General features: G+C 44.6%; 1 protein-coding gene across 2 annotated transcripts; it reads left to right on the top strand.

The window, feature by feature from the left end:
• Positions 1 to 1,162: 1,162 nt before the first annotated feature.
• On the top strand, positions 1,163 to 13,615 carry LOC142895295 (uncharacterized). 2 transcript variants are annotated; one of them, XM_076036206.1, is made up of 16 exons: positions 1,163 to 1,532; positions 3,758 to 3,789; positions 5,824 to 5,856; positions 5,951 to 6,052; positions 7,002 to 7,034; positions 7,136 to 7,186; positions 8,315 to 8,350; positions 8,428 to 8,477; positions 8,588 to 8,640; positions 8,734 to 8,960; positions 9,709 to 9,962; positions 11,062 to 11,187; positions 11,267 to 11,402; positions 11,755 to 11,802; positions 12,644 to 12,715; positions 12,806 to 13,615. In XM_076036206.1, exons 1-16 carry the CDS (start codon positions 1,483 to 1,485, stop codon positions 13,108 to 13,110), a joined length of 1,608 nt encoding a protein of 535 aa, XP_075892321.1. In that variant the 5' UTR covers positions 1,163 to 1,482; the 3' UTR covers positions 13,111 to 13,615. The 2 variants fall into 2 exon arrangements, with proteins under 2 accessions (XP_075892321.1, XP_075892322.1); XM_076036207.1 differs by having other exon boundaries at positions 8,431 to 8,477.
• Positions 13,616 to 22,122: the final 8,507 nt, after the last annotated feature.

Raw genomic sequence — 22,122 nt, forward strand, 5'->3', positions numbered from 1 at the left:
TATGTGGGTATTAAAAAAACAAAAAAAAAAACAGCCTTCCTGTTCAACAAAGAAATCCCCATACACACAAGTCAGATTTTGAGATAGTGTCAGCCTCAGCTAGCTGGACACAGTACGTAAGCTGTCAGGCCGTATCAAACGCACACCAAGCAAGAGGTGACAATATAACCTTTCAGTGTTTGGGCACAATGATCAATCAGAAGCCCGAAACGCAAACTGTCAAAAGGGACTCAACCACAATCAGATTTGTTTATGTCTTTGCGTCCTGGGCTGTTCTCCTACACATACTCACATAGGTGGTGATCCACTTTCTCATTTTAAATATTTTTGGAAATGTTTTTTTTTCATTGTTTCTAACTTGCAGTACTTCATGTATTCTTTAATTATTCTACACATGTTCACAATCCTTTATTTTTTTTTGTGTAAACATGCCAAATATCAGGCCTCTTTCTGCATCTCTTCAGAGTTGAAAACTACAAAATTTGAAGTGAATATTAAAAAAACGACGTGAGAGCTTGAACCTCCACTCCATCCACTAAACACCTCAGCTAAGTTCGCCCTGCTTTGATTCTCCCCTCAACTGTACTCACAAGTCATTCCCTCTGATCCGGCCCTGACGTGTCATCGGGCCTCAGGCTGCTGTTACTGCCACTCTCCTGTACGACCGTTTTTTGTTGTCTGGAGAGACATCTAGTGGTACCATGCGGGAACTGCAAGGAGCGTTTTCCCGCTCAAATTTGACCTAGTTGCTGCTGACTGAGTGAGCGCAGTGCTGCTTTTGTGTGGGAGGTAAGTGGGCTGCTCCCGAACAAGGCCCGTTTATACTGAATGTGTGCAACTTCCTGCAGTGCACACAATGAGTAGCCGCTCACAACCTAAAGGAAGCAAATCTTGGGATCTGAAAAGTTGTTTTAAAAACATTTAATAATCAATTTGGTTTCCACTCTTATCACCTCTCTCTGCAAATACTTGCATTTCTAGTATATGAAACCCCTTTCTTACTAGACAGGCACAAAAATACCAGCTAGTAATCATTGGCGCGACTTTGCAAAGCCCCACGCTGCTGAAGGCAGGATGCTGGATCCGCCCACTGGCCGAGCGTCCGTTGCCTCCGACTCTTTTACCGATGGAAGAAGCTCCACCCAGCGGCAGGATGCACACATCTATTGGTCGTACACGCACAGTGCTGCTGCTGCAGCCACATTGTTTGTGAATGCGAACGGAAAGGCTACATTGACGCACACGCTGCTCTGCTGGCTTGTTGCTATCCTCACTTAGATCAAAAGCAGCCGGAGTTAGTTTGGAGGTGCAATAGCAGAGCGCGTGGCTTCGCCTTTCTTCACCGATCGCTGAAGAATCGGATCAGAACCGATCGGATGATGATGCACCTCTAGCCGATGGTCGGATCGTTTTCAGGTGCCTTTACGCGCAGGTGCCGAACCAAGTGGAAGCGTGCGGGTGGTGTTGGGTTACAGGGCAACCATGGTGGCGCGGATGGCGAACAGCGGGGCTGCTTCTCATCTGGAGGACGGGTAAGGCTCAGCAGTCCTAGTGCAATCCTTTCCTCATACCTAGAGTACAAATAAAACAATAAACTAAACAATAACAAACAAACAAACAAAAAATTGCGTTTGTGGATCCGCTGTTGTTCAACCCTGCAGTGTCACGACGGAGCAGAGCGGCGGCTTCGCGCGAACACAGGAAGTAGTGCGGTGTTAGCATCTGTTTGTGGGTATGGGAAGTGAAAACGAGGACGCGGTTACGGCTCAATGTTTGTTTTTGTTTTTTTAGGAGGGGGTGGGTGGTCTAGATGTGCACGCTACATGTAAAGAGACGCGCGCGCACACACACACACGTGCGCGCGCGCGCGCGCAGACGAACAACAACAAAGCAGCCAAGGAGACACGCTAGTCAATGAGTATCTAGTCTGACGGGGAAGTACGAGGAAAACAATGGCGACGTTCAGAGGTTCATCTCGCGCACACTAGCAGTGGCGGAGATAAACACCGCGTGGCTCAATCTAACTTCTGCTTTCAATCCCTTGAAATTCAAACTCGCCTCGTCACACGCACGTCGATGTGTCAGTTGACCGTGGGCCGCCGGGAGACACATTTGACGAGGTGAAAGTGAAAATCTCATTGTCTTCTCGGTTTTATTGTCGATGTAACTGATAAACAAACCGTGTGACACTTTTATGCTCACGCCAGGGTAACACAGAGGCAGGCAAATACAAGAAATACAACGAACTAAAGTTAATTAATTAATGTATAATTTATTCATTTTTGAAATGTTGCATCTCTTCCCCCTGCAAAACGCATTTTCACACGGCCAACAATTACAGTGAAAGTAGTGGAGTGAGAAATAAACAGCTGAGGGCCGTGAAGGGTCGGATGCTCTTTGGGACCCAACTTGAGTTTGTTGTTTTGCTCATCACAGGTGTCCTCTCTCCCCCGTGTTCATTGTAAGTTGTAAATACAACATTGGAAACATGTAAATATTGTCGTTTTATCTGTGAGCCAGACACTGGCTGACACCCTGACACAGGAGCTTGTTATCATTTCAACTTTACTGCTTGCAGAGCGATACGGCTGTCTGGGGAGGTGTCCCGAACTCACTCCGCAAGTCGGTTTCATGTTTACAGGGCATGCAAATCCACAATTTCTCTAAAAGGAAGAGACAATAAGCCCTACCCCCTAAGGTGGTTGACGTTGAGGAAGACAGCGTTTCCTGGTTGAGCAAAGTTTGGCACCAAAGGAAACTGATGAACAGATGCTAGAATGAAAGTGTACAACTGGCTCTGGGTTCACAGTCCTCAGTTCCTCTGCCGGTTAAATTTTTCCAGTTCTGATCACTCAGTTTGCCTTTTAATGAATACACAGGGGGGAAGCTTCTGACCTACTTTCTTGCCAGCTGGTTGCAAGCTCTTACACTTGTCCCCAAGCGTGGGTCTGGGACGTGTTGCCTCTTGTTGATGCTGAGACAGGTTGCTCCAGTCTGACGCGACGTCTTCACCATGATGATACTCGGACGTGACTCATTGTGTTTGCGTTTGGCATTCCAGGGCGACTGAGTGCATGTAAACAGATCCAGGGGAATATTCTGTTTAGACGACGTCGCTATTGATCTGGAGCTGGGATTGGTCAGGATTACCATTAATAATCAGACTTGCAACTCCACTGCAGCGTGTAATATGAGCCCTTTAAGCTTGTCTCTAGCGTTGGATGGCTTTAGATGTGCAACATGGCATCATGGACAGGTGTGCTCTGCCAATAGGGCGCTGAGCAGGAGACTAAAGTTAGATAATACCCTTACACAACAGCAGGGTGCGCTGTGCAAACTGCAGGGCGCCATCCTCCAGATTACGAACTTGCACTTCCAGGTAGAAAAAGTCCATAGTGTTGCTTCAAAAGCAAAAAAGAAAACGACAGCACGTAACGCCCCTCCCGTGCTGTGTTTCTGCTTTGGAAGTGGGTCACAGCAGAAACCCATCATTCATTATCTGAGGCCGTTTGTCGGTCGTGTGAGAAAGTGACACACAGGCTGCATGTAGGCGTTTCCTGTTTCAAGTGATTTAGATGATTTGAGTTCCTGTTTGAAAGCAGAAGTGGCTCGGACCACGAAAGCTTGCAGCTGCACTTTTAAGAGCTTCAGATTCCAGACCCCAAAATGCTTCCATCACTGAAGCCAATTTCGGGAGTGGTGCGTGTGTGTGCTCTGCCCTGGTTAAAGTCTGACTGTTATCTCCTCTGCTTCACAGAGATGGGGACATCCCCACGCTGGAAAACAAAGGTAAACATCTCACTAAACATCACTCCTTGTTTCACTTTGCCGTCGTTGTCTTGTGTTGCTCTTGCTGCCGGTTGTGATTGTCCAACAACTTCCCCGACTTGTTTTCAGTATTTTTAAAGGAGTTAATTTGTCAATGTCTTCTTGCTAACCAGACTCTTCATGCAGTGTTGCAAACTCACAAAACTCTCACAACATTGAGTTGCTTCTCCGAATGGTTTCTCCAAATACCTCCCAAACTATTTTGAGTCTAAGATTTTCTTTTACTTCACATTTTTTTAATCCCGCAAAACTATTTTATTCCAACTGTGAAGAGAACTTGTTGTTGACCTGATATTAAAAAGTGGTGGTAACACAGTGATTTCTTCCTTCCTCTTTATAACAACTGCAGTCCTCTCAATCCAGGCATTTATTTTGAATTGAAATTTTATGGCTGTGCTTTGTCAGCTATTGTCTCATAGATATGTGACAAAGATATTAGATTTATTTATTTAAAATAAAACTAGTCAGAAAATTACAACTACAGTGCTTCCTGTCACATAAAAGTGAATATAATACAGTGAAAGGGAATCTAAAAAAAGGCACAGACTCACTCATTCACAGGATTACGAAAGTTGTCATTGCATTTCTAGCAGCAAGGAATATGACGCATAATTTAGAATGTTAAGAAATACACGCAAAAACATAAATAAAGAATACATTTGGTCAAAATTCAGTAAAAAAAAAAAAAAAAAAAAAAAAAAGGCTGGCTTGCACAAAAAATAAGACAAAGTTTTGTGTCGAACACATGGGAGGAAAAGTAAGAAAAAAAATTCAGCCTCTCTAATGTAACCTGCCTTTCTACCAGCAGGGGGCAGGCAGCATCCACGCAACTGTTTAAACTTCCTTGCTTGCTTGTACACTTGCAGAGCAGGTGCGTGCTTGCGCGCGCGCGCTTCCTCCACCTTGTTTGTCGCTATGATGGAGGAAAGCGGCCGTGCCAGAGCGGAGAGGGATGTCTGCTGGCAAAAGGAGGCGGTGGTGGAGATATTGGCCAAGGGAGGCATGTGAGGACACGGGGGAGGCAAAAAAAAAAAAATGAAGTGGGGAGGGAGAGCGAGTGCAGAGACGGGCGACGCGGACAGGCCGGCAGAGAGTGTAGATGGGGCGGGGGGGGGGGGGGGAGATTGATGAGGACGGCGCCGCGAGGAAGCAGCGACGGCAGCATCTGCTTGTTAGTCCAAGATAAAACTGCGCAGGCCGCCCAGGACGGCCTCCATCCATTAGAGGCGCCAGGCAGCGGGCCAGATGGCTGAGTGGAGAAAGTGGCGCAGACGCCGGGGCCACCCGTCACCGTGGCCCCTCTGCGGGGCGTCACGGTTCACCTGAGGATGGTGGTGGTGGTGGTGGAGGTGTGGGGGATCTGATGGATCCGCACAAGCTGTGAAACGTCTCCGTAGCAGCCAGTGTGTCCGAGGAGCGAAAACACGCACGAACTGCAGTTCAGGTTACTTCAGGTCACTGCATTGATATTACTTGAATTGTCATTGTTATTTAAAAAAAAAAAAAAAACATTAACAGTCCACTTCATTAGGCGAAACTGTCTGTTACCACAGATGACGAATGAGTCAATCACATGGCCGAAACTTGACACACTCAGCCGCGTAGTCCCCCTGAAGACAGCTGGCTGAAGTTCAAAGCCAGCATCAGAATGAGGAAGGAAAGGGATTGATGTGGCTCCGGACATGGCACTGTTGTTGGTGTCAGTGTTTCACAAACTGGGATTTTTCACACGCAACCATATCAAGGATTTACAAAAAATCCAGTGAGCAGCAGGTGTGTGGAGGTAAATTCCCTTGATGTTGATGTTAATGTCAGTAGTGGGATGTGAATGGAAAGACTGGGCAAACTGGTTGTTAATTAGATACCCATTTCCTCACTTTACTGGCATTTAGATAATAATAATAATAATAAAAAAAATCCGACATGTTTGGAGCTTGTTGCTTCCCGGTGTTCCCAAACGGCACTGGCCTCACCGTCACTTCTGCCTTTCTGCAGGTCATCTGGCTGATGCGGAAAGCAGCAGCTCAGGTGAGCGTCGGGCAACACTGAGACTCGTCTCCTCCGCTTGGTGGCAGAAATGTGACTCATACATCCCTCTTTTCACTTTGTCTCATTGAAACAGACACCGCTGGATCGTCCAGTGACGACAGCTCAGAGGAGGAAGGTGGCGATGAAGAAGAAGAAGAAGAAGAAAAAGTAGTAGAGGAGGAGAGCGGGGACTCTGGTGAGAAGCACACCTCACTCACGGATATTTCAGCGTCATATTCTCCAAGATGGCGGCCCATTCATTTCAATGAAGTTGCTCACCCAGCACATATGGACCCATAGAGCATGCAAAGTATTGTTACTTCATATCATGCCTCTGTAACTCACATGATCTATTTGGCCAATCAGAACAATCCTGGAGAGTGTCACTTACAGACACGTCAGGACGCAGCCAATCAGAACGAGCTCATTGAGTAATTTTGTGGCACGACTAAAAGACCATAACTGACAAGTCTACAATAGAAAGATTTGCTATGTGTCGCGTTTCAGGTGACAGTCATTCTGTCTGCTGTTTTAAATGCGTTTATTTTTGTATTGAGGTCTATGGGGAAAATGTTATTTGGGCACATGGGATTTTTTAGCTGCAGTACCTCAAGTGGCAACTGGGAAAAATCGGCCCGCCGCCATATTGCCAGTCCGTTGTCCAGTTCTTACGATACATCCATGGGGCGGACACGACCAGAGTCCCGCTCAGACCAGTTAAGCTCCACCCCAGAACCAATTCAATCTGTCATTAGGTGTTAGCAAAAACTAGCTAACAAAATACTGTACATACAGGCAGTGAGCGCTTTTCCATAAAACATTATATGGTGCGATAAGAAATTCACATTAGGGATTTTTTTTTTGGAAATGGCACCGTTCTGAAGGATTTTTTCGAATTGCTCAACGCGCTCAGGGTGGTTTTAGTCTTTTCTGAATCTGGCCAATAGATACGCAGATGTGCAGCTCACGTGACCTGAATGTTTCCACATGGATCCGATAAACCTTTGGAGAGGTTTGGCCAAGTTCATAAGCGTGAGACAGCAGAGCAGAGCAGAGGCATCTCCTTCCTTTTCAGTGAAGCTCGTTCATTTTTACCAGTTTTGTGTGGTCTCACCCTCCCTGTCTTTTCTCTTGACTCTGACCAGAGGCCTGTGCTCAGAGAGATGAAGGAGAAGCAGGTGAGGGCCGTCAGCGGCACATCCACACAATCACTTTTTGTTCAACAGCAATTTTGGTTCCATTTGACGCTTTGACTTTTGTTTTTTTTTGTTTTTTTCAGACGATGAGGAGGCAAAGCGAGAGAAGCCACATTGCGGCATGAGAGTATATGGTCACTATACTCACTTACTTTAAAAAAACAAAAACAAATCAAGGATGGCTGTTGCTTTATGACCAGTTGTTCCCACTACCCACATTCTTTACCTTATCCTGAAGTCACAACACAAATTTATCCCACTAAAATAAAAATGTTAGCCCACTTTCTGTCATGCCTAGTAAAAAATTATTGAAATTATTACACCAAGTTTTATGTGCTGCAAAATAAATGCCCAACATTTATATATAAACATACATGTATTAAAAAAAAAAAAAAGGAGAAACTGCCCACAAAGCCTCTTTTGGGTTGCGACCCACCAATTGAGAAACGCTGCTTAAATGTTGATCTGTTGGTGCTTGTTTAGAATATTGATTATTCTTGCTAACCAAATATCGCTCAAATATTGATATTTATTAATAGTAGAGATTATCATTTATGATTTTTTTCCAATCCTAATGTGATCATTGTCATCCACTCTGCCTGGCGGTTAGTGAGTTACCAGTTAGTGGGTCACTGCCGCCAGTCCTCCATAAGCGACTCTTCTGTGACAACTCAGACTGTCCAAGCACTCACAGTCCTGTTTGTCAACTACTGAATTTCCATTTCATGGTGTCATTAGGGACTGAGCCTGCGGAATACCAGTTCGAAACAAACTGGTATTTTGCAAGGGCAAAAATCCGTTTGATACAAAGTATCAGACGGATCAGACAAACGGCGCCACCGACAGAGCAACGAATAGCTGCCCTACACACACTGAATCCATTTGCGCCCATTGAGGCTGTCTTCTTGTCTCAGCTCAAAGTGACTTCCAAGTCACTTCCTGTTTGTCGACATTCAAAAATTAGAGTTAAGTTGGCAGGTGTTAGGGGGCCGTCGGTGGGAGCCGGTCGCGCGGGCTCAGTCCCTACAACGCTGCTTGCAGCTTTAACTATTTTTAGGTCCTCTGTGGTTTGCAACCACAGCTACAGTGACATGACATGTTCAGTCCATGTTGGTCGCCCCAGAGTGTGGAAATGAATATCCATTTTAAACATGGCAAAACCCTGAGCTCGATATAAACTTTATTTTTTTAATAAAAAAAAAAGATTTTTTTTATTATCTAATAATTAAACTGGATTTTTTTTTGTGCCTTTTTTATTACAGCTGCTGGACCTGATCCTGAGGATTCAATTGAGAAAGGTAAAACACGTGACATGTGGTGCTAAATGACATTGAACAAACAGATGGGAGGTTGACCTTTTTCTTTTCTGCCGCAGAAGAGATGACGCTCAAGGTGTGCTGTGAAAGATGCAAAGCGGCTCAACAGGTGAGCCTGGAAAACAAAGGCAAAAGGATCCATTGAAATGACATTAATACAGGTGCACAGTGGTTTCACTGTGATGATGATGATGTCATATCCTCTTCCTTGTCTGACAGAGCCAGAACAATGAGTGTGTGATCCCCAGGAGGCTCGCCAAGGGCCGTTTGCAGTGAGTGTGACCCTCTGTGCACATTCAATTCCCTGCTCCTATGGATGCAGCATCCCTCACTTTGTCGGTGTGTGTCTCCCCCCTGCCTCCCAGGGTCCGCCTGGACGGCGAGGGCACGTTCGAGTGCTCCGTCACTGGCCTGGTGTTTGAAACCTCGGAGCCGGTCACCGTGCAGTACTCCATCTTATCCTGGTCCAAGTACAGCGCCTTCATCAAAGGCTCCTGGAAGTTCGCCGGGCCCATCTTCAACGTGGACACGGTGGATAAGGAGGCCTCGGTCCTCAAGTCCATACAGTTTCCCCACTCAGTCTGCCTCGCTGGTGAGAGTTATTGACAGAGTTGTCCGCCGTGATGAATAAGTTATATATTCGCACGGCCTATAAGAGTTGGGCATCGAACATCGATGGGGACCGGGACGAACGTTCCAATTCTCTCGGAATCGTTCAAATTTTTAAATTTCGATCCCTAATTTGAATGGCTTTTAATACCAGACGAAGAAGCCAAAGTGACCAAAGTAAACACCAAGGCTCTGAGTAGAGGGGACATTCATGTGCAACGGCACAGAACTAGATTTGGCCAGATGGTGGAGTCCACCAGAGGAACACAGTCCTGGAACTCACTGGCAGCTCATGTCAGAAGCTGTCACAACTACACCATATTTACGTTAATTCTTTTTTCTGACATGTCAATTAATGTGCATTGTCCTAATCAAATAAATAAATATAAGTAAATGACACGAGTGCACAGATCATAACGTGTTAATGAAATTTATTATGCAGAGGTGGGTGCACGACCAATATGATAAAACACCTCTGGGAAAGACCTCTGGCTAGCCATAAGCTAGCTCATTCAAAACACAGAAACTTTTTTGAACCCACCTCTTAAAGAGTCAGAATCTAAAAATTGTATTGGAACTGGAATCGAAATGAAGAATCGGAACCGGAATGGTTCAAATTCAGACGATGCCCAACCAGAGTATTGTAACCCTTTTATTGACGATGCATCTTAGCGTATCATTCCCGGACCTCTGCAGCCTGAAAACCCTTTCCTTCTGTGACCTTTGCACAGATCCAGACAGTGAGATGACCTTCAAAGTGCTGCACATCAAGAACGGCGGGCCACTCATCGAGCCGACGGTGGACCACTCGGGAAGCCACGTCAAGTGGAACGTAACGTCTCTGTCGCCCGTCGGCCCCATTTTCCAAAGCAGCGAGGCAGTGCAGCACCATGGGGTGGTCATGGTCTACAAACAGCAGGGCGCCAACAACAACAACTATATTTTCCATGTCTACCTCGCCCCCAACAGTTCATCAGAGATCAAGGTGAGTACACATGGATTTTGGTTTTGCGTTGTCCCTGCTTTCCAGTCTTTCGAAGGATTTGGAAATGGATTTAATTCTTTAAAGGAAATGCAATTAATAGAAAACGCCTCTGAAAATGGTTCTGTCCCATTTTTGTTTTGTTTTCGATTTGCTGTTGGTCGCGTGAGAACTTTTTAAGAAAATTTGTCAAACTTCTGTTATTTTGGAATCCTTCATTTTTTAATTTTATGTTTTTCATTTTTCTTGAGTCTGAAATTGAAATTTGCCAACTGGATGAAAATAACTTTTTTTTCAAAGGAATGCCCCACGGGCTGTCTGCAAATGTTTACAAATTCTTTTGGGAAGATATTGAGGAAGTGGTTATTTGAAAATAACTGAATGAGTTGACGTCCCCCTCCTTGAAAGATCATGACATCATTGCCAAGGGCTGTAGTGGAATTTCTTTTCTTTTTTTTTTTTTTTGGATGAAAAAGTAAAAAGGATTTTGGAGTTTGTTCTAAGTCAAATACAATTTTGGAAGTCCCATTAGTGTTGAATGCCAATATAAAGGTGCCAAGAAACCATGCGGGCCGTGGGTTCATGTCTTTGTATTTCTGCAAATTCCAGAACATTGCGATGAAAAAGGGGTGAATGAAATGCCAGCGGTTTTACACTACTTTACTGATGGGCTTCAAAACAATATGGATTTAGAAATTTGAGACCGAATGTCAACAACTGGGGAGGAAGACGCCACAGGACATTTGGACGCACTTCACATTTGATATGAAAGACAATAAAACACTTTGTTCAAGCTGTGGCGCAAAGATATCAAGAATCGACAAAATGTGCTGCAACTAAAATGATTATGATATTTCGTCAACTAAAACAATTTAGATGATTAAATTATGACTAAAACTAAATAAACTTTTAGTCAACACACGATGACTAAAACTAAATCACATTTTGCTGTCAAAATGAAAACTACAAGAAGAAAATATTGCCGTGCTTATTTTCCTTTCCTCTCCTCCTCTTCTTTGTCGTGAAATGTTTTGGACGTTGGCACAGCGTTGCCCGGCCGCTGGCTAACATCTTGCCATGTTCTCCTGTCGTCACGTCACAGGATATCGCCAAACAAGTGCGCGGCTACCGGTGTCGCTACTTCCGGATCGATAAGTCTCCCACTTGTGAACTGGCCGAGGGGACGTACCGGCTCATGAGCGAGCCGGAGGGAGAGATCAGACCTCAGGTGGGCCTTCAAGAAGCCGAGGCGTTGTGTTGTCGCGGCGCTGAAGGGTTATTCAAGTAACTCTTGTGGCTCTTGGCAGGACCTGAAATTCACCATGGCCGTGACCAAGATGAAAGGCTACTTTGAGGCCTTCTTCGAGCAGCCGCCCCCCTTTAAGCTGTCTCTCATCGAGACCGTCACAGAGGAGATGGTGTGGACAGCCACCATCAGAGAAGGTACGGCTGCCCGCTTTACTGCCTTTCATCCTGTTAATCCAGGCCCAAGTGAGGCCTCGTGACACTGGGAACGCAGCGTATGAGCCTCAGTGTCTTATGAAAGCCAAGCTTCTATGTAATAATGGATGTGAGACTGAGGCGAGTTAAAAACAAAACAAAACAAAAAAAAACTTCATAATTTATCTGTCACTTAGGTCAGTCAGGATCTGCTTGTGGCTTCCTTCAACTAGAAGGGCAGCATTTCCTGGTCTCTTTTGGATCAGTTGGCCTTTAGAGCGCAGTCGAAACCTGCTCAACACTCTAGGACTCAAGGACTGTGGGGTTATGATTTGACTGTTTTCTGTTGTCACAGAGGACTGTGTGGATAAGTCGCAGACAAAATCGAGGAAAAGGACACACGGTGAGCTCGTTCATCTTTTGGCCTGAAATTGTTGTGTAACTTACACCTGAAATGTGCACATCTGTCTGTCTGTCTGTCTGTTTAGAACAGGGGTGTCAAACATACGGCCCGCGGGCCGGATCAGAACTGTTTTCTTCCGGCCCGCAAGATGATTTTACAACATATAAAAACTGCAATTTCTCAATGAAAGGAAATGCTGTTCTAAATGTGCCCACTTGGTGTCGCAATATCGTTCCTGCTTCGCAAACAAACTCAATACTGGGGCTGAGCAAATTGGCACAAGTACAGCCACTCACGTCTCCTATTGGCTGCCCTCATTGCCTCACAATGTCTCTGTCGAAACAGACAAAGCTGATGCAGAGCAGTGTTGCCAACTTGGCGACTTTCTCCAACAAAAAAAGTCGCTATTCTCCCCGTGGCGACTTTTTTTTTGGTCAAAAGCGACTGCCGACAACTCTAGCGACTTTTCCTGGTGTTGTTACGTTACTTCTAGCGACTTTCAGGACAGCCAATAGTGACTTTCCTTACTGAGGAGTTGGCAACACTGATGCAGAGTGCTCAAAGAACACGAAGTAAAACAAAGAAAACAACAGGAAGTTGTTATTTTTGCGTTATAATCACCATGCCATGATTTTACCGGTCCGGCCCACTTGGGAAGAGATTTTCCTCTATGTGGCCCGTGAACCAAAATGAGTTTGACGCCCCTGGTTTAGAAGATTCTTCGTCTTTCTGCTAAGATTGTTCTTCTTTCTGCTCCCTTTCAAGATTCTCGTTACACTGGTTTTCTTTTTACATTAAATTGATATTTTTGTTTACAAACTATCTATCTATCTATATATAGGTCGGCAGAGAAACAGCAGCCAATCAGAGGAGGAAGTGGGCATTAAAAGAGCTCGCTGGCAGGACGAATCAGGTAACGGATTTTGTAGTATTTGCCAGCCATGGCAGCAGGCTCCTTCTAGAAGTCCCATTTTTATCTTTTATCCTGCGTGTTGTTTCCCAGACGGCGTGAGGACAGCAGGACGCAACGAGAGCGGCGACGTGTCGGAGAAGGAGCTGCTGAAGGTGGCCAAGCAGCTGGGCAAGGAGTGGAAGCAGGTGGCCATCCATCTCGGATTAAGCTCGAGTCAGCTGGACAACATTCAGGAGGCGGAGAAGGACGTGACCATGCAGAAGCTGAAGATGCTGGTGCTGTGGAAGAACACGAGGCGGCAGGGCGAGGCCACGTTGCAACACCTGTGGCAAGACCTGCGGGACATGGATGACCTGCCCAACGAGGTCTGCCAGGTCCTGCAAGGTAGCGAATGAGCAAATATTCTCTGCACCTGAATACCAACGTGATGAACTGCAACAATTAAATATGGGTTGGAGCTAAAGTGGTGAAGCAAATTAAGCAACTGAAGAAAAAAAAAAAAATCCAAATTCCAAACCTGCAGTACAAAATGTATCAATAACATTCAGTTGGGAGGCTAATACTGGCTGAGACCAAACTCGAGCTGCAGCTATCCATTATATTACATTTTAAATTTTAGAATAGTTTAATCAGTCATTGTCTCTGACTAGATTAAACAGTTATTCAAATAGGTGAAACTAAATAGTCAAAATGTGAAAAGGGCAACTCCTTGTCCTTCATTCCAGTACCTGCTTGAACAAGGAATATTTTGATCCATCCTCCAGAGCTGCCGCTATCAGTTATTCAATCCATATAATCTATCGATTGTTTTCTTTGCCTTCATTATATTAACACTGATTTGAATAGGTGAAAAAAACACAAAGTACAACAAACAAACAAAACAAAAAACAAAAGTACAAGCGCATATGTAAAAGAAAATATCTATCTTGGCGTCCAATCATTATTAGCTGTCCTTAAAGTTGTACATGACCTCATTGTCTAATGTGCATAATGAGCAGCTTAAGCAACAAGTATGGTGGCAGCGACAGCGTTGAAAGCTCATGATGATAACTTACATGTGGTGTGTCGTTGCCTCTGTTCCAGGCATATTGAACAACGCTGCTGTGTAGTGGAAGAGGTTCTACAGAAAATGAGTGGCTGTTTGCGTGCACCACTCGTGAGCGAGACACACAAAAAAAATCAGGGATGGGAAAACATCAACCTGTGGACCAAATATATATGTCTGTCTTAAATATAATATTTTCTTAGTATGAACCAAGATGCATTTATATTTGCAGGTATGCTTGGTGATTTTCACTTTTTATGTTTTCTATTTGTTTGTTGTTGTTTTTTATAAAAGTTGAGTTTGTAGTCATTTCATTGTGTACAGAAGATGGCATCTTCTTTAAAAAAGAAAAGCTTCTTTGATTAAGCATGATCTTTACAACAAAAAAAACCCCAAAAAAACAATGACCAGTAGAGGTCATGTGGTAGCTAATAATGTAGCCGTGAACCACTCTACATGTAGGTGCTGCAGTGTTTGAACTGCAAAAATGTGAATTTGTGTGCTTTTATTTCCAGGTTTACCTTGAAATGTTTTTTTCTTCGTACTTTTGTAAAGTATATGGTCCTTATGTATGGTTGGTCACTAGTTCAAAACAGAGACAAAGCTATTTACCGACTGAATTTCCACTTTTTTTTGCTGCATTTTTGCCTTTTGAATTATTTCCTTAAGCAGATTGCGGTTTGAGAAGAAAAGTGCACTCTTAAATGCCGCACATTTCAGGAATTTTCTTTTGAACATTCATTCAGGCACCGCTGATGACTCAATAGTGTTTCCAGACATCGCAACACTGCTGTGCAGCTTGCCAGGCCACTGTTATGCAATAATGTTTACAATCCAAGAGGAAGGGCTTGGTTCTTACGGTCATCTTTGCACTTAATTACTATTGTGTCTGAAGAGTCGATGAAAAATGAGGAAAGAAAAAGTTTTTTTTACTGAATGAATAAAAAATAAATAAACCAAAAAATTGACCCATGCTCATTTTGTTCTCAATGGTGTGAGCAGCGTTGCACCAAAGAGTGGCGCTGATTGTGAGTTGTTTTACTACCTGCGATGGTGTGACTGTAGAAACTGAGGATTATTTTGCACCTCTTTCCTGTTGTTGTGGGCGTTTGTCCTCCAACTGCTGGCAGCCTCCTCCTGCAGCACAGTGACAATACACAATAATCACCCTCCAGTTTCACACCCAAACGCTGTGTCCCTTAGAGTATGTTGTTATTTTTAAGTGTTTTTAAGTGTTAAAAAAAAATTACAAAAAAAACCCTCACAGAAAGGACCGTCGTATGATAGTTTAGTATGGGCTGAAATATGTGCCACCAGAAACTGAATTTGAATCATTTACATTTGAATTTGAATAGCTACATGCGAATAATTGAATTAAAATTTTGAATTTGAATCACATAATTTGAAATTGTAGTGTTAAATTTGAATCATTGCATTGAAAAACTGTATTTGAAGAGTAAAATTTGAAATCGAAATTCAATTAAAAAAAATTGATTGTCACTGAAAATCCAACTGTCTAGACATCTTCACATTCAGTTCTCACAATTCAAGTTCAGTTCTCAAAATTCAGTTTCAATTTACTGTGACAGACATCCGGGTGCTTGGAGGATGAAGGGGAAGAGCAATTGAGCTCACATACACAGCACACCTCTTCGGCCAATGTAAAACACAGCACATACCATCAACGTAAGTGTACAAAAGTAAGTGCTGATTGGCCGAAGAGGAGCTCAATTGCTCTTCCCCTTCATCCTCCAAGCACCCGGATGTCGGTCACAGTCAATTGAAACTGAATTTTGAGAAGCGAATTTGAATTTTGAACATATTTCAGCCCATAGTTTCCGCGAAGCGCGTATCGAGGCTTGCTTCGTTTAGGGGAGGAGCCAAAAATGATGACGTCCGAAACCTCGCCGCCCCGCTGTACCACGTGATTGCTTCGGGAAGTGGTTCAGATTTTGCCGCGAGGTTTAACGGCTATATAGACCCCTCAGGCTCCATTCAATTTGTGGGTTTTTGTAGGAGAGTTGCAGTCAGTTGAGAGTTTGGATTACTAGATTTTAGATAGCATTTATAGTTTGGAGACTAGATAGCATTTAGTTTGGAGAGTTTAGGGAAAGAGTGAGTAGAGGATAGGTGATAGGATGGAGCCCCCTGTCCTGTACATCAATGTCCAAGTTATTACATCTGCCAGTCGACCAGAGGGATTTTGTTTTTATATGTGCTGGGTTTTACAGTGAAACGTAAATGTGATGTATCGGCTTCGGCACTGTTCAGATCAAATAAAGTAGACATAAAGCAGATTTCATTTTAAATCAGAAACCATAATGAACAAAATCAATGTATACTTTAGATACCTGCATTTTGTATGAGACCAGACAGGGACAGCAAAAAGAGTTTCGCTGTTGTTTTCTTTAACTACATGCGAAACTACCGGGGTTGTTGCGTGAGCTTGCAATCCTCGCGTAAACTGATGGAGACGCCTCGCTCGGAAAATGCGCTTCAAACTGCGCACGCACAGCAGACGCGCCGGAGATCCTGGGAGATGCTGCTAGCAAAACGTCTGCGTTCCACACACACACACACACACACACACACACACACACACACACACACACACACACACACAATCCCTAACCTATGTGCTGCAAAACACCTTAACGTAAACATACTTTTACTGATTGCATGTTGAAAAAGTGTGAGCACCCCTGATCTATGCCCTTTTCCAAGTTCCACAAGCACTTTCACTGTCATCTGCCTGATGACACCCATGCCATTTTCAGAAAAAAAAAATTGCACAACCTGTGGTTCAGACAAAGCTTGCTTGTGATTATACACTTGGCCAGTAGGTGGTTTCGTGTGCACATGAAGCTTTGAGAAATGAACCCTTTCTCGAACCACTTGGCTCAAGTGGTTCAATGCCTCATGAGGCTTCACCTCACCATCACTACTGTTCAGTCGCCGGCTTTGCATAGCTCCGTGAGTGGTTTCGCTCCTCTTGCGCAGACTGGCAGGATTAAGAGTCGGAATGTCTTTTTACTCTTGTTCTTTTTTTATGAAGCTATTTACAAGGGTCAAAACGTACCAAAGCAAAATAAGCCACTGCCAGGGGACCATGGGTGTTGCCAAAATAATAATCTCAAGCAGCTGAGGGAAGGGCAGGGGATGGGGGGAGGGGGGAGGGGGGGAGAAACACACGCTAAACTAACTAACATTCCAAGAAAACAAAAGCCTGCTTGCCTAACTACTCTGTCCGTGCAAATTAAATACAAAGGTGGCAACCACCCCTTACCTGGCGTGACTAACAAAATTGGAAGCCTACGTGACGCCTATGTATGGAGGCCCCCTTTCTTACCTGTCCCAAGGCAGGACATACAAAATGGCAAAACTAGGAGAAACAAATGGGAACGACTCATAGGCAACGGTCATGTGGCTGGTGTGAATCATGGAGAGGAGAGAAAAGGGCTGGACCCCGGCCTTTTATAGAGCAGCTGATGGTTGCTCTGATCAGCAGCAGGTGAGGTGGCTGGGAGATGCAGCAGATGATGGTGGTGATGGCAAATTCAGGCCTGCAGAGAGCGACAGAGGGAGGGAGGGAGGGAGAGAAAGAACAAAACAAACCCAAGAAACACCCTAATCTGCATCTGGCAACTTTTTTCAGGACTGGCTGCTCTCCTATTGGATGCGCCGAGGTGTTGTCAAAGGGAGTTGACGCCAGGTCTGCGCCTGCCTCCAAACACAATCAAATGCTGTTTTTTTTCATCCCACACCGCACATGAAGTGGGCCAGTCTATCAATAATTCCCAGGGCACTTTTTCCCCCCAGTCCGCCCCTGGGCGAGAGATAGTAGATTTATGTATTTAAAATAAAACCAGTCAGAAAATTACAACTATAGTGCTTCCTGTCACATAAAAGTGAATATAATACAGTGAAAGGGAATCTAAAAAAAGGCACAGACTCACTCATTCACAGGATTACGAAAGTTGTCATTGCATTTCTAGCAGCAAGGAATATGAAGCATCATTTAGAATGTTAATATATACGCACAAAAACATAAATAAAGAATACATTCATTCATTTTCCATACCCGCTTAGTCCCGCGCTCAGGGTCACGGGGGTCTGCTGGAGTCTATCTCAGCTGTCATAGGGCGAAGGCAGGGGACACCATGGACAAGTCGCCAGTTCATCGCAGGGCCACATTGAGACAAACAACCATTCACACTCACATGCACACCTACAGACAATTTAGAATGTTCAATTGACCTCACATGCATGTGTTTGGAGTGTGGGAGGAAGCCGGAGAACCCGGAGAGAACCCACGCAGACACAGGGAGAACATGCAAACTCCACACAGAAAAGGCCCAGGCCCGGGATCGAGCCCACGACCTTCTGGCTGTGAGGCATCAGCGCTAACCACTGAGCCACCGTGTCGCCCATAAAGAATACATTTGGTCAAAATTCAGTTAAGAAAAAAGGCTGGCTTGCACAAAAAATAAGCCAAAGTTTTGTGTCGAACACATGGGAGGAAAAAAAGGAAGAAGAAAAAAATCAGCCTCTCTAATGTAACCTGCCTTTCTACCAGCAGGGGGCAGGCAGCATCCACGCAACTGTTTAAACTTCCTTGCTTGCTTGTACACTTGCAGAGCAGGTGCGTGCTTGCGCGCGCGCGCTTCCTCCACCTTGTTTGTCGCTATGATGGAGGAAAGCGGCCGTGCCAGAGCGGAGAGGGATGTCTGCTGGCAAAAGGAGGCGGTGGTGGAGATATTGGCCAAGGGAGGCATGTGAGGACACGGGGGAGGCAAAAAAAAAAAAAAAAAAAAATGAAGTGGGGAGGGAGAGCGAGTGCAGAGACGGGCGACGCGGACAGGCCGGCAGAGAGTGTAGATGGGGGGGGGGGGGGGGGGGGGGGGGTGAGATTGACGAGGAAGCAGCGACGGCAGCATCTGCTTGTTAGTCCAAGATAAAACTGCGCAGGCCGCCCAGGACGGCCTCCATCCATTAGAGGCGCCAGGCAGCGGGCCAGATGGCTGAGTGGAGAAAGTGGCGCAGACGCCGGGGCCACCCGTCACCGTGGCCCCTCTGCGGGGCGTCACGGTTCACCTGAGGATGGTGGTGGTGGTGGTGGAGGTGTGGGGGATCTGATGGATCCGCACAAGCTGTGAAACGTCTCCGTAGCAGCCAGTGTGTCCGAGGAGCGAAAACACGCACAAACTGCAGTTCAGGTTACTTCAGGTCACTGCGTCCCCCCCCCCCCACCTGACTTTCCCTGTAGATCAGTCTTCTCACTTGTTACTTGAGGAATTGGTCAGTTGGCATTGTGTGTATTTTGTTTCTAATCTCTCGTGTGTGATTTCTGACTGTCAAACTTTGCCAGCCACGGCAAGAGGCTCCTTATAGAAGTCTCATTTTTATCTTTTATCCTGCGTGTATTTTTTTTTTTTGCGATCAAATTTTTTATTAATATTTCAAGTAAAGACAGAAAAACAAGACAGAAAATCAAGCCCAAGGCCAAGAACATGCCATAGGACAAAACACAGTGAAGGCACTGGTGAACAAATCCTGCGTGTATTAAAAAGCCTGACTGTCACGTTCGAAAGGTGAATGAACCTTTTTTTGAACCTTTTTACCTTTTTTGTGTCGCTTGCGAGTTTTGGTGTCGTCTGCGGAAATGGTGACGTGGAAGTGAAACAGTTAAATGAAAAAAATATATACAAAAGTTTGAAATTAAAAATTAGACAATAATGTAATATGTGTCTACAGGTTTCTGGTAGAGACAAGAAATAAATGGATTGATTATTGATATTACTTGAATTGTCTTTTTAAAAAAACAGTCCACTTCATTAGGCAAAACTGTTTGTTACCACAGATGACTAATGAGTCAATCACATGGCCGAAACTTGACACGCTCAGCCGCGTAGTCCCTCTGAAGACAGCTGGCTGAAGTTCAAAGCCAGCATCAGAATGAGGAAGGAAAGGGATTTATGTGGCTCCGGACATGGCACTGTTGTTGGCGTCAGTGTTTCACAAACTGGGATTTTTCACACGCAACCATATCAAGGATTTACAGAGAATGAAAAAAAAAAAAAAAAATCCAGTGAGCAGCAGTTGTGTGGAGGTAAATTCCCTTGATGTTAATGTTAGTAGTGGGAGGTGAATGGAAAGACTGGGCAAACTGGTTGTTTATTAGATACTCATTTCCTCACTTTGGTAGAAGTGGAATCATAATTATGTCAAATTTTTCTTAATTTACTGGCATTTAGATAGCCCAAAATGGCCGAGTCAAAGTCTCTGCAGCAGTTGAAGAAAGAGAGAACGACTGCCAAGCAGCGGTTTTCCCGACTGGCAAACTCAACATTGAAGTCTTGCAAAAAAAATGGCGGCGGAGGAACTTGAGGAAGCCTTTAGGAGGGTTACGCTAGAGGCTGACCGGGTCATTGAGGCAAACGAGGAGATGGAAGCCGCCTTGTCTGATGAAGGGGAGTGTGCGTCCACGGCCAGACAGGACGCAAGGGCTGACATTGTGAAGACGGCAGAGAAGTGCAAGCAGAAGCTGGTGGAAGTGGAGGGGACTGTCCAGAAGGTCAAAGTTTCGGCCACCCAGAACTGTCCCTGGCACTGGGGGCAGCCGAAAAGGCGTGCAAGCGGCTGTCGGCAAGCAAATCCGGGCTGAAGCTGGAGGTATATGAGCTGATGCTCAACAACCTCGACGGGCCACTCGTAGATGGACTCGCTGGGTCCCTGATGAAGAGCGGCCCGACTTTCAGCAAAGCATGAGAGGCATAGAAGGTTGGCAGCTCGACCTGGTCTCAGAGAAGGCCACCCGACTGCAGGTGAAGCTGGAGGAGGATGGTAGGAGGATCATTTATAACCATAGGCTTTCATGTGAAAATAGCAAAAACACGCACACGCGCTGGCACACAACCATTTTTTAATAAAACGTATATGCTAAATGCTAAACTAAACAAACCAGTACTAAATCGTAACATTAATCAAACAGCTCCAACAATATCTTACAGATGAAATGTGATCCTACGAGCTTTTGTTTGTGGACAGCGACGATTGCTGCACCCATTAGCGGCACAGAAGTTTGGCATTTTTTCAGTCACCGATTTCCTGTAGAAATCATAATGCATGATGCTGTAACAAAGCAATCCAATTGTAAATCATTTGCGACTTAAGTTAAATTATATTGAAAAGAAAAGCTATTCTGTCTCTCCATATGTCTAATTGCTTGTTTTATTTACACCTACCAATCCTAATCCCTTTTATCACAACAACAAAAATAGACGGACTGTAATCTCAGGTTATCACCGTTAGACTCAAACAGGTGGGGGATGAGATATCAACAGCTCTAGTTCATTGATCACCGTGTCTCTGCTGCATGAACTGATGAGACTGCGTTCATGCAGCAGCAATGGATGTAGGCTAAATTGCATTAGCTTGGTTTGCAACGTTATAGGAAACGCACCTCAGCCAATAACTCCAACCGACACCACAAATATTGTATGTGAACAAAATACTAGTTTGTCCTGAAATAGCTGTTGGCTTAACTTAATTTAAGCAATTAGTGGTCTCAGTCGTATTAACTTGTGCAGATAAGCTGCCATAGCACCATTATGTTTTTTTCTCTAATAGAAAGCTACACTCTCAACACGTTCAACCATCCAGAATTATTGCTACGTTATGAACGTTTGTAAGAAAGTAAACCGTGTGCAAATCGTCAAATTTTCAGCTAGATCAGAGTGTTAATGTTTGGCAAACTAGCCGAGGAACGTGGCGCCTGCAGTGCTGCTCAGACATGAGAGCGCTGCGCTCGTTCATCTTTACCGGTTTTGTGTGGTCTCACCCTCCCTGTCTTCTCCTCTCTTGACTCTGACCAGAGGCCTGTGCTCAGAGAGATGAAGGAGAAGCAGGTGAGGGCCGTCAGCGGCACATCCACACGTTCACTTTTTGTTCAACAGCAATTTTGGTTCCATTTGACGCTTTGACTTTTTTTTTTCTTTTCAGGCGATGAGGAGGCAAAGCGAGAGAAGCCACATTGCGGTATGACAGTATATGGTCACTATACTCACTTACTTTAAAAAAAAAAAAAAAAAAATCAAGGATGGTTGTTGCTTTATGACCAGTTGTTCCCACTACCCACATTCTTTACCTTATCCTGAAGTCACAACCCAAATTTATCCCACTAAAATAAAAATGTTAGCCCACTTTCTGTCATGCCTAGTAAAAAAGTATTGAAATTATTGCACCGAATTTTATGTGCTGCAAAATAAATGCCCAACATTTACCTATAAACCTATATATATTTAAAAATCCCTTTCATAAAAAAAGTAGAAACTGCCCACAAAGCCTCTTTTGGGTTGCGATC

Source organism: Nelusetta ayraudi, unplaced genomic scaffold, assembly GCF_046127955.1.
Source record: "Nelusetta ayraudi isolate G7.1 ecotype Tasmania unplaced genomic scaffold, CSIRO-AGI_Nayr_v1 ptg000048l, whole genome shotgun sequence".
Lineage (NCBI taxonomy): Eukaryota > Metazoa > Chordata > Actinopteri > Tetraodontiformes > Monacanthidae > Nelusetta > Nelusetta ayraudi.

Coding starts and splice junctions, on each gene's coding strand:
- LOC142895295 (XM_076036206.1), top strand. CDS start 1,483: ATGGTGGCGCGGATGGCGAACAGCGGGGCTGCTTCTCATCTGGAGGAC. Junction 8,641..8,733: donor CTCGCCAAGGGCCGTTTGCA/GTGAGTGTGACC, acceptor CCTGCCTCCCAG/GGTCCGCCTGGACGGCGAGG. Junction 12,716..12,805: donor TCGCTGGCAGGACGAATCAG/GTAACGGATTTT, acceptor GTTGTTTCCCAG/ACGGCGTGAGGACAGCAGGA.